At 41.2% G+C, this 12841-nt stretch overlaps 1 protein-coding gene across 1 annotated transcript in view; it reads left to right on the forward strand.

Moving 5' to 3' along the window:
- Positions 1-912: 912 nt before the first annotated feature.
- The window catches only part of LOC125480970 (leucine-rich repeat and fibronectin type III domain-containing protein 1-like protein), a 262452-nt gene continuing 250523 nt past the window's right edge, over positions 913-12841 (forward strand). Inside the window, exon 1 of the mRNA XM_048618360.1 lies at positions 913-2297. Coding sequence (XP_048474317.1) covers positions 913-2297 — 1385 coding nt within the window. The remainder of the gene's footprint in view (positions 2298-12841) is intronic.

Below are 12841 nucleotides of genomic sequence, written 5' to 3' on the forward strand. Positions count from 1 at the left end.
CTGCTTTAAGGAGACATTTGTGTAAGGGAGGCAAGCAAAGGGGATTTTCATGTATTACTGAGCAAAAATAGGAAGTGGTTTGGTCTTCTAGAATTCGATGTGCTGATGGGAAGTGGAAATATGGAAGCAAACGAGAAAAAAATTTAAGGAAATACTAACTCCCTATATAAATTATAAAAAGATCAGGGCTATCTTCATATAAACACAACAACATTTATGATTTTGCAAAACACTGGACTTCTGTGTAATGATAACATGGAGAATAGAGCAAACATGAGAGAAAGGAATTTGAAGCAATCGCCATGTAGCTGACATGTGGCTCAGTGGTTAGCACTGCTGCTGTGCAGTACTGTGGACCCAGGTTCAATTCTAGCCTCAGGTGATCATCTGTGTGGAGTTTGCATATTCTTCCTGTGTCTGTGCAAGTTTTCCCTGGGTGCTCTGGCTTTGTCCCATACTCCAAAGGTGTACAGGTTAGGGTACATTGGCCAAGCTAAATGGCGCATAGTTTCCAGGGATATGCAGGTTAGGTGGGTAGCCATGGGAAATGCAGGGTTATAGGGATAGGTGAGTGGATGGCTTTCTGAGATATGGTGCAGATGTGATGGGCTGAATAGCCTCTATCTGCACTGTAGGGATTCTGTGAACCATGTTGCAATAGAATGGAGGTTATGAATGACCTCTTCCTGTTCCTATTTTATTACAGCTCAAGCTTGGTGGTTCATTAGGGAGCCCATTGTATATGCATTAAATAGAGAACACAACATCCTAGAAAGGATTGGTTTAGGTTGAAAGTAATAAGTACTGTATTGCAAATAAAATGTTAAGTATGTATTATCTTTTTAAGAGACATCCTGAGGTATTGTTAATTGCCTGTTGTTCTCTTTTCCCAGCTTGCTGTTGTGATTGATCATGGAGAGGCTCCTCTTCTCTCTGCTCCTGCTCAGTTTGACTGTGAAGGCTCAGCTTTGTCCAAAGCGCTGCATCTGCCAAAACCTCTCCCCTTCCCTCTCGATCCTCTGTGCCAAAACTGGGCTCCTCTTTGTGCCTCCATTTATCGACAGGAGGACGGTGGAGCTGCGCCTAACCGACAACTTCATTACCACGGTGAAGAGGAAAGACTTTGCCAACATGACGAGCCTTGTCCACCTCACGTTGTCGAGGAATACAATCAGCCAGATCATGCCTTTCACTTTTGGTGACCTCCGAGGTCTTCGAGCTCTACACCTGGATAGTAACAGGCTGACCAGAGTCAACCACGAGCACTTCAATGGCCTAGTCAATCTCCGACACCTGATCCTTAGCAACAATCAGCTGCATTACATTGCAGCCAACTCATTTGATGACTTTATCTTATCTCTTGAAGATCTGGATCTCTCCTACAACAACCTAGAGAATCTGCCTTGGGAAACTATTGGAAAAATGACAAATGTTAACTCCCTCAGTCTGGACCACAACCTGATTGACTTTGTTCCTGAAGGGACATTTTCCAATCTTCACAAATTGGCTCGATTGGATATGACATCCAACAAACTTCACAAGTTACCTCCTGATCCCCTCTTTCTAAGAGTCCAAATGTTTGCAAAGACAAAAGGCTCCCCACTCTCTTCTCTGGTACTTAGCTTTGGTGGAAATCCATTGCACTGTAACTGTGAGCTACTCTGGTTGAGACGCCTCACAAGGGAGGATGATCTGGAAACTTGTGCCTCGCCACCTCACTTAATGGGTAAATATTTCTGGTTCATCCCTGAGGAGGAATTTACTTGCGATTCTCCACTCATCACACGACATACTTCTAAAACGTTTGTCATGGAAGGTCAGCAGGCGACGTTGAAGTGTAAAGCAGTGGGAGACCCTGACCCATTCATTCACTGGATCTCACCAGATGAACGACTGATCTCGAATTCATCCAGGGCCATCACCCGTGAGAATGGAACCCTGCATATCCTAATTGCCACCCCAAAAGACAGTGGCACGTTCACCTGCATTGCCTCCAACGCTGGTGGCGAGGCCATGGCCCAAGTGGAGTTGATTGTGAATCCTCTACCCCATTTTGCCAACAGCACAAATAACATCAAGGAACCAGATCCCGGTTCATCTGACATCACCACTTCTGCCAAGTCAGGTTCCCCACCAGTAGCTAACGACACAAAAACCACGCAGGAGAAGAAGGTCATTGCAACTGACCTCACATCGTCCTCCGTACAGATTCGTTGGCCCTCACAGCGAAATATTCCAGGAATCCGAATGTACCAAGTCCAGTATAATAGCTCGTCTGATGATGTACTTGTCTACAGGTAAATCAATCACTTGTTATTTACCCAGCAAGAGATGGTCACAAAACACGTAGCAGAGTTAAAGACAGACTCACAAAGGAAATATTAAGGGCTCTTGTGGCACAGTTGTAGTGTCCCTACCTGTAGGTTTGAGGTTCAAGTCCCACCTGCCCAGACGTGTGATAATGTGTCTGAACAGAACATTTTAAAAATACCTGCAGAAGGAATATTTGAAAGTGTAATCTGAAAAACGGTGTCAGCTCCTCAGAAAACATACAGCGACATATCTGTGGCACATTTTTGTCATTAAATGTTTTTAATTGCAAAAATTTATTGAAAGTGTTTCATCATTTAATAAACCCAGTTATACTGGCTGCTGTCTGCCAAATGAGGCCATTTCAAACTCCCAATGCTGGTCACATTAATATTCTGTCTTACTGTTGGCTACCTTTCACCAATAAAGCTCTACCAGCTTTTATGCTGTCCAACATTCCATTGCCACTCATCAGGGTACATAAGAAGAGCAGTCAGTAGTACAACTCTTAGCAATCAGATGTCAGTGGGAGCTTAGCATTAATCATATAACATAGAAAATAGGAGAAGGTGTAGGCCATTCAGCCCTTCGAGCCTGCTCCACCATTTGATATGATCATTCAACTCAGTGCCTTGCTCCAGCTGTATCCTCATACGTTTTGATGCTTTTAGATCTAAGATAACTAACTCCTTCGTGATAACTAACTCCTTCTTGAAACATTCAATGTTTTGGTCTCAATTTCTTTCTGTGGCAGTGAAGAAATTTGTCTTTATCTCAGTCCTAAATGGCCTATTCTGTATCCTCAGATTAAGATCCCTGGTTCTGGACTCCCTGGTCATTGAGAAAATCCTTACTGCCATTTTACATTTCTGACAGAACACCACTTACCCTGATGTTCTTCTAAACTCTAGTTATTATCATCTTAACTGATCCAGCCTCCTTTCATACATCAGTCCTGCCATAAGAAACCACAAAGATGCCTTACTGCTGAGTTGTGTAATGTATTGAAACAAACAACATTGTCATTTGTGGATTCGGTTCAATAATGCACTGCACCAGTTTCTAACCTTAATCATGTGGCTAAAGCACAGAGCAGAGTCTTCAACAACAAATTGTATTTATTAAGCAGCTTCAATGTCATAAAGTGTTGCAAGATGTTTTGCAGGGAGCTTTATAAAATTACGTAAGGAAATATGAAGGCCAGTAACCAAACTCCTGGCCAAAAATCCGGGTTTCAGGGTTGAGTTCTGAGGAAGGATCATTTGACCTGGAACGTTAACTCTGATTTTTCTCCACAGATGCTGCCAGGTCTGCTGAGTTTTTCCAGCAATTTCTGTTTTTGACTGTGTTTTAAGGAGGGTTTTAAAGGAGGACAGAGATAGAAGAAGGATTAGGGAGGGAATTCCAGAGCTTAGGGCCTGGGCAGTTGAAGGCACAGCCACCAATAGTGAGTAATTAAAGTTGAGAACAGTTGTGTGGTCTAAGCTAAAAGAAAGTAGATGATCTATAAATGTTTAAATCAAGATAGAACTAATCACAGAATTTTTCAGTGATTCATTTCTTTCCCCTATACAAGATCGTGTCAGACAGTTCCCATTTTATTCAGCGTCAGAATGATTTCTGTATCTTCCCTCTCGTGAACAGTTCCCGATGAAGCCGGTTATATGAGGCTGTTTCCAACTTTCTTTGCAGAGACATTTCAGGGGAAGTGGAAAACCCTGAGCAGGCATTAGCATTAAAAGAATGAGTTTGACATCTCTATTAGTCATATAGTGCCAGCTTTAATTGATGTAGCACATCATCCCAGCAACCAAAATTTATCAACTAGGTGCCATTTGTTAAAATCTCACGGTATTACTCAGTACAATAAACAGTATCTACTTTGGACATGATACAAGAGTTTGACTTCAGCCTGCAGTGCTGTTGGGATGTGGAATCTTGCCACAACTTTGAGTGTTTTTTAACATTTTGCCAAGGCTTAAAGACTGGGGCGCAAAACATCTGCGTCCCTGCATTGAGTTGAAGCCAGTCTCCCAGTTTAACACAGATAACAAAGCATTAGCAGCAATATTCAACTCATTCATGGAGTGCCCTTCACATGCAAACCAAAGCCTTATAATTATGTAGAAGGTCGAAGTTCGGAAGTGGCAAGCTCTGTATTTTTCACTTCCTGCCTATGTAGTTTGTAGATAGTAATGAGATATGATGTATTTATCTGCAATGGATCAATGGAGCAAAATTGTAAATTGGTTGACTGTTGTGATTATCTCCAATCCGAAGGAGAGGAATTGCTTGTTAGGAGTCAAAGGAGAATGGATATTTTAAAGGCATGGAACCATGCATCGCAGAATTCCTGTAAATTGGGAAAGGATAAGGAATTGGGATTGAGACAGATAGCTCCTCTTTGAGGTAGTACTCAGACGTAATTAGGTGAGAACATCTCTGCAGTGTAAATTCAATGATGCTTATTCTTGTGCTGCCCTCATTGGCTTTCTGGCTCACAAGCGTCTCTACCCTCAGTGTCAGTGGGATCTGGGTTCCCACTTGTGAAACATTGCAGTGAGTGGGGAAACAGTGCATGTACTGCCTGTCTATTGAGCAGCAGGAGTGTTAAAACAGAACCTGTGGCTCTGTGACTGCTCAAGATTTCCTCAGGACCTTGTATAACCCAATAAGAAAGCAAATAGTCACACAGGCAGACAGCATCGAAACAGACCCTTCAGTTCAACTCATCTGTGCCAACCAGATATTCTAAATTAAAACAGTCCCATTTGCCAGGATTTGGCCTATATTCCTCTAAACCCTTCTTATTCATGTACCCATCCAGATTCCTTTGAAATGTTGTAATTGTACCAGCCTTCAGCACTCCCTCTGGCATCTCATTCCATACACGCACCACCCTCTGTGTGAAAAAGTTACCCCTCAAGTCCTTTTTAAATCTGACCCCTCTCACCTTAAACCTATGCCCTCCTGTTTTGGACTCCCCTACCCTGGGTAAAAGACCTTGACTATTCGCCCTATCCATGCCCATTGCGATTTTATAAACCTCTATAAGGTCACCCCTCATTCTCCAACGCTCCAGGGGAAAAAAACCCCAGTCTATTTAGTCTCTCCCTATAGCTCACACCCTCTAGTCCAGGCAATATCCTTGTGAATCTTTTCTGCACACACTCAAGTTTAACAAGATCTTTCCTCTTCAATTCTCCACATTTCAGTATTGCTGAGGAAAGGGACATGCTGTAAAAGTCTTTCATCTTGCACTCATCAGGACAGAGTCATGAGAATGTTGAATCTTGAAGGGAACCACAATTTATTCTGCAGAAGAAGAAAACTGCAGATGTTTTGGCAAGTCAACTCCAATGAGTTGAAGTGATGTCATGGAGAATTGTATGTATTGTTAAACATTGCATTCTGAGTTCTTCAAGCATGGATTGGTTAATTCTGTACTCTCCCCGTTGCAAACAACCAAAGAGACTTATTTTTAATTCAGTTATCAGTCATAGAGTCATATAGCACGGAAACAGACCTTTCGGTCCAACTAGTCCATGCCAAACATAATCCCAAACTAAAGTTGTCCCAACTACTTGCTCCTGGCCCATAACCCTCCAAACCTTTTTGATTCATGTACTTATCTAAATATCTTTTAAACGTTGTAATTGTGCCCACATCTACCACTTCCTCTGGAAATTCATTCCTCATGCGAACCACCCTCTGTGTAAAAATGTTGCCCCTCATGTCTTTTTCAAATCTCTCTCCTCTCACCTTAAAAATGTATCCCCTAGTCTTGAAATCCTCCATCCTAAGGCAAAGACAACTACCATTAACTCTATCTATACCCCTCATTATTTTATAAAATTCTATTAGGTCACCTCTTAACCTCCTACACTCCAGTGAAAAATGTCCCAGTCTATGTAGCCTCTCCTTATAACTCATACCCTCCATTCCAGGCAACATCCTGGTAAATATCTTCTGACTCCTCTCCAGCTTAATAATATCCTCCCTATAACTGGGTGACCAGAACTGGACACAATATTCCAATGGAGGCCTCACCAATGTCCCATACAACTTCAATATGACTTTCCAACTGCTATGCTCAAAGGACTGAGCAATGAAGGCAAGCACGTCAAATGCCTTTTTAACCATCCTGTCTATATGTGATGCAGACTTCAAAGAATTATGTACCTGAACCACATATCTGGTGTCACACTGTAACTCATATATCACACTTCATTTGAAAATTTTGTATTTTATCATTTTGCATCTGTCCCAATGAGTTCAAGACAAAAAGCATTAAAATGTGTCTCTTTTCTCTGAAAAACTCAAGTTCTGTTCTTTACATTTCCTTTCCCTAATAGCCACAGAGAGTCAGTAACTTGTTGATAATTGCAATAACCTCAATGAAAAGATGGGATCCCAAAGGATATTAACAAATCCGATGTGTTTTTACAATAATTGACAATGGTTACATGGTGGTTATTAGGCTAGTTTTTAATTCCTGATTTTTTAAAAAAATTGAATTCTAATTTCACCATCTGACTTGATGGGATTTGAATCCATGTCCACAGATTATCAGCCTGGCCCTCTGGATTTCAATGCATTTATTATCATTGTGCCTTTACCTTCCTCATGATGGAGTCAGTCCCAGCATTAAGGTAGATGGTTGTGGTTTTTGAAGTCAGTCATCTCAGCTCCAGGACATATTTGCTGGAGTTCCTCAGGGTAGCGTCCTAGGCCCAACCATCTTCAGCTGCTTCATCAATGACCTTCCCTCCATCATAAAGTCAGAAATGGAGATGTTTGCTGGTTGCACAATGTTCAGCACCATTTGTGACTCCTCAGAAACTGAAGCAGGTCATCCAGGGATATGCTGCCCATTCATTAATGCGAAGGGTCCCAACCCGAAACGTCGACTTTTCTGCGTCTCTGACACTGCCTGACCTGCTGTGTTCCTCCAGCTCCACACTCCATCGACTCTGACTTCCAGCATCTGCAGTCCTTGCCTGACCTGCTCAAAGATTTGCACAAGGTCATTCACTACAATTGGATCAACTTCAACATCACAATGAGCAGGATTCATTGTGTAAGCGTTTCAATAAAAATGGAAAGTAATCACAGAGCCAGTAAACGATTCATTTCTGTCCTCTATACAAAGGCCAGGGTACAGTTTCCCAATGACTTTTGTTAGTGTCAATCATCATGTCCATATGCAGCAAGTTCTGAACAATGGCCAGGTTTCAGCTGATAACTAACAAGTAACATTTATGCCTCACTGGTGCAGGCAATGACCATCCCTGATGAGAGAATCTAACCATCGCCCCTTGATATTCCATGATGTTACCATCACTGAATCCCCCCCTATCAAAGTCCTGGGGGTTACCATCGACTCTTAAATTGACCTGCACCATGGTCTATTTTGATGGCAGAGCAGACTGCTGAGTTTGAAATGGCCTCCTCCTATTTCCTTTAGTACATAGTAAAGAGTCCTGAATGAATAGTTCTTCATGTCATAATTAATTAATTTTATGATGTTTTAAAATGACTTGTATTTCAATAGCAGTTTATAATGTTGTCGAATGTCATAAGACATTTTATAGAAACATTATGTGTTACAGATTGACATCAAGCCAATGAAGGAGATATTATTGCAGATTACCAATAGCTTGTTCAGATTTAGATTCTCAGGAATGTTTTAAGGAAGAGAGATCAGAGATTTAAGGAGGAAATTTCAGATCTTAGGACACAAGCAAATGAGAATGCTCTAAGGATGATGCTATTAAACTGGAAAAGGTACAAAAAACATTTACAAGGATGTTACTGAGACTGGAGGGTTTGAGTTATAAGGAGAGACTATTTTCCCTAGATCGAAGGAGGCTGAGGAGTGACCTAATAGAGGTTTATAAGATCATGAGCGGCATCGATAAGGTGAATAGCCGAGGTCTTTACCCCAGGGTGGCGTAGTCCAAAATTAGAGAGCATAGGTTTAAGATAAGAGGGGAAATATTTGAAAGCAACCTGAGAGGTACCTATTTCATACATGAAACAAGTTGCTAGAGGAAGTGGTAGAGGCAGGTACAATTACAATATTTAAAAGACTTTTAGACAGGTACATGGATAGGAAAAGTTTAGAGGGATATGGGCCAAATTCAGGCAAATGGGACTAGTTCTATTTAAGACACCTGATTGTCATGGGCAAGTTGGGCTGAAAGGCCTGTTTCTATGCTGCATACCTCTTTGACTCTTCGATTCTATAAAGGCACAGCTGCCAATGGTGAGCGAAAGATAATATGGAATGAAGCAGAGGGCAGGGTTAAGGGAACACAGATTTCTCGGAGAGTTATGGGGCTGGAGGAAGTTATAGAAATATATGGAACCTGCAAGGACATGAAAAAAAAGAAGGGGCCAATGATGTAGCTTTGACAGACTGCAGGGATACTGGGGAGAGTGTGTGTAGTGAATGTAATGAGATCAGCCAGATGGACCCCATAGAATATGAGTTCCCTGATTGGGGCTATTAATCTGATCCAATCAGGGAGTCCTGGCTGACAGATATAAACAGGAGTGTCAGAGGTTCTGTTCACTCTGAGAGCTGGATCTAAGGGAGTGGGATCAGTGTTAAGGACTCTCCCTGTGTAAATAAAAGGTGACTGGTGATGGGATACTGGCCTCTGTGCAATTATCTAAGTGTGGAGGAGGGGTAAGGGGTTTGGAGAGTGGTCTCTTTATCCCAAAGTAAACAAGCTGAAAACAGTTCAAACACATGAAAAGATTCATTTATAAAAGATAAGCTGTTGCTTGTATTCATTTCCATCTCTCATTATTTTTAAAATAAGTGACTGAATCCAGACACTATAATAAATCAGGCCTCATGAAAAATACAAAGCTCGTTTATAAATCATTCAGTGGTTCAATATATTTATTTTTCTCTCATCCATTCTTGCAAATTTGAGGGAAGCATGTTCCTTAAGTTACCACGATGGGCTTTTTCCATTCAGTAAATAATATAAATGAGAAATTGATGAGAAATTGTGATCAGGTTGTTAGAGGAACAAGGGTTTTTACTTTGAAACGACATCTGGATTTACCTGTGCGCTAACTTAGCCTATAATACTTGGAAAACAGAGAAGAATGTTCCAACCACAGTGAATACGAAGCTAAATAGGAGGGCTCCTCTGAGAATTCAGGACAAAGTACATTTGAGAATACAGGCTGTCGTGTAATGAGCCAGCATTGCTATAAAACTGGGTGTCAGGATGTCAGACCTCCGCTTCATGGTTTGATAGATGATTGGTGGATAATTAAGCAACTGACAGAAACAAGAAGGCTCATGAACATTCCCATCCTTAACGATGGTGGAGGGCATAGCATTAGAGCAAAAGATAAAGCTGGAATAATTTGCAACTATATTCAGGCAGAACATAAAAGCAGGAATAGGCCATTCAGCCTGTCAAGTCTGACTGATCTTCCACTTCAGTGCCTTTTTCCCATACTTATTCCCAAATCCCTTTACACCGTTGATAGGTTGAAGTTTGCCAATTTCGGCTTTAAACACAATCAAAGACTGAACACCGAAATCCCTCTGTGGTAGACAATTCCAAAGGTTCACAACAACCTGATTTAAATCATTTCTCTTCATCTCGATCCTACTTCTTATTATTAAAATCTGCCCCTGGTTCTAGGCTCCTCCACCAGGGGAAATACCTTACCCATATCTATCCTGTCTATCCCTTTCAGTATTTCGCAAGTTTCAATGAGATCACTTCTCATTCTTCAAAACCCTAGAGAATACAGGCCTAGTTTGCTCAATCTCTCCTCATCGGACATCCTTCCAGTCAGGGAACAAATCTAAAGAACCTTCATGGATTACCTCTTTTGCACAATATCCTTCCTGACGTAAAGGAACCAAAACTGCATGTAGCACTCCAGATGTGGTCTAACCAAGCTCCGATAAAACTGAAGCAAGGTTCCACTATTCCTGTACTCAAATCATCTCACCATAAAGGCCGATCTTCCATTAGCCTTCCTAATAACTTGCTGCATCTGCTTATTAGCGCTCAGTGATTTATCCGCAACACCACTCAGGTCCCTTTGTACATCTGCAATTTCTAATCGCCCAACAATTATGAAATACTGTGCGCACCTGTGTTTTCTACCAAAGTAACTATCACACTATTTTTCCACAATATATTCCATTTGCCATGTGCATACCCATTCACTAAATTTGTCTAAATTTTTTTGAAGCAATTTTGCATCTTTCTCACAACATACAATCCCATCTGGCTTTGTGTCATCTGCAAACTTGGAAATATGGCATTCAGTCCCCACGTTCAAATCAATGATGTATATTGTAAACAATTAGGGTCCAGGTACTGATCCTTGTGGTACCTCATTAATCACAGTTTGCCAACATGAGACTGACCCATTTATTCCTATTCTCTGTTTTCTGTCTTTAATCCTTAATCAATATCAATAAATTACTTCCGAGCCCACGTACTTTAACTTTAAGAACCAAACTCCTGTGAGAACCTTGTCAAAAGTCTTCTGAAAATCTATTTATACTACATCAATCAAGTTCCCTTTATCAATTCTGTTCATGACATCCTCAAATGAACTCTATTAGATTTGTTAAGCAGAATTTCTCAGTTGCAAATACATCCTGACTGTACCCAATCAGATTTAATCATAATTATCCAAGTGTTCATTCATCACATCTTTTATAATGGATTCTCAAATTTTGCCTATTACTGATATAAGATCTGTGGTTCCCCAATTTCTCTCTCCCTCATGTCTTAAATAATGGGGTGACATTTGTTACCTTCTAATCAACAGGAATTATTCCAGAATCTATAGAGTTTTGAAAGATGACCAACAATGCATCTATCATCTTTCAACACACTGGGATGTAGAAAAACAATCTCAGGGAATGGTCAACTGACAGTCCCATTAAATTCTCCAATACAACCTTCTTAAACATCCTAATTTCTGTCAATTCCTCCTGCCCCCTAATCCCTAGAATCTCTAATTCTGGGAGATTTCTTTCTTGAACATGCTCGAGAATTGAGCTTTCACAGGTTTCTGGGGATTTTCAAGATGCACCACACTTTGAGTGATGATGTTCCTCCAGGTGTTAGTCTTAAATGGATAGCCTCTCATCCTGACACTATGTCGCTTGGTTTTAACTCATCAGGCAGGAGAAAGATTTTATCTATATTCAATTTGTCAAGCTCAAGAAAAGTTCTGCAAATTATGGTAAAATCATCTCTTATTCTTCAAAACTCTAGGGAATACACACCTAATTTCCTCAATTTCTCCTCATAAGACAATCTGGCCATCACTGGGATTAATTTTGGATTAATGTCTTCTGCTTTTTCAGATAGGGGACCAAACCCGTATATAATCGAACATCGAACATAGAACATAGATCAGAACAGCACAGTACAGGCCCTTCGGCCCACAATGTTGTGCCGAACTTTTACCCGAAACCTAAGGTCTATCTAACCTCCACCCCTACCTTATACTATCATCCATATGCCTATCTAATAGCCGCTTAAATGCCTCTAATGAGGCTGACTCCACTACCCTCTCCGGCAATCCATTCCACACCCCTACCACTCTCTGAGTAAAGAACCTACCTCTGACGTCTCCCCGATATCTACCTCCTTTCACTTTAAAACTATATCCTCTCGTAAAAACTACCTCCACCCCAGGAAAAAGTCTCTGGCTGTCTACTCTATCTATACTTCTGATCATTTTGTACATCTCTATCAAGTCAACTCTCATCCTTCATTGTTCTAAAGAGAAAAACCCTAGCTCTCTCAACCTTTCCTCGTAAGACCTTCCCTCCATTCTAGGCAACATCCTGGTAAATCTCCTCTGTACCTTTTCCAATGCTTCCACATCTTTCCTGTAATGAGGTGACCAGCACTGGACACAATACTCCAGATGTGGCCGAACCAGGCTTTTGTATAGCTGGAGCATAACTTCATGGCTCTTGAACTCAATCCCTCTATTAATGAAAGCTAACACACCATATGCCTTCTTAACAACTCTATCCACCTGGGTGGCAGCTTTCAGGGAATACTCCAGGTGAGATCTCACCAGGGCCCGATAACTCTTGCATCAGATGTCTTTACTCTAGTCCTCAGCTCCCTTTGTGGTCAAGACCAACTTATCATTTTTGAATTGCTTATTTCATCCACCTACAGTGGGCTTACAGTGACTCATGGACAAGCATAGCCAAAGTACCTTTAAACACCCACAATTCCCAACATCTCACCATTTAAGAACCTTGTTCTGCCATTGTACTGTTCAACAAGAGTGAACAATTATCACATTTATCCACATTATCTTCTATCTACTACGCTCCAGGTCATTGGCTTAGCCTGTCAGAGTGTACATGGTAACTTGTGTGTGAATGCAGATGATGGGGGCAGGGTCTGAAATAAGTATTACATCCTTATCTTCTCAAAGGAGAGGGATGATGCAGACATAGTTTCAAAATCTCCCCTCCCCCCACCGCATCCCAAAACCAGTC

Source organism: Rhincodon typus, chromosome 39 (assembly GCF_021869965.1).
Source record: "Rhincodon typus isolate 14 chromosome 39, sRhiTyp1.1, whole genome shotgun sequence".
Classification (NCBI taxonomy): domain Eukaryota; kingdom Metazoa; phylum Chordata; class Chondrichthyes; order Orectolobiformes; family Rhincodontidae; genus Rhincodon; species Rhincodon typus.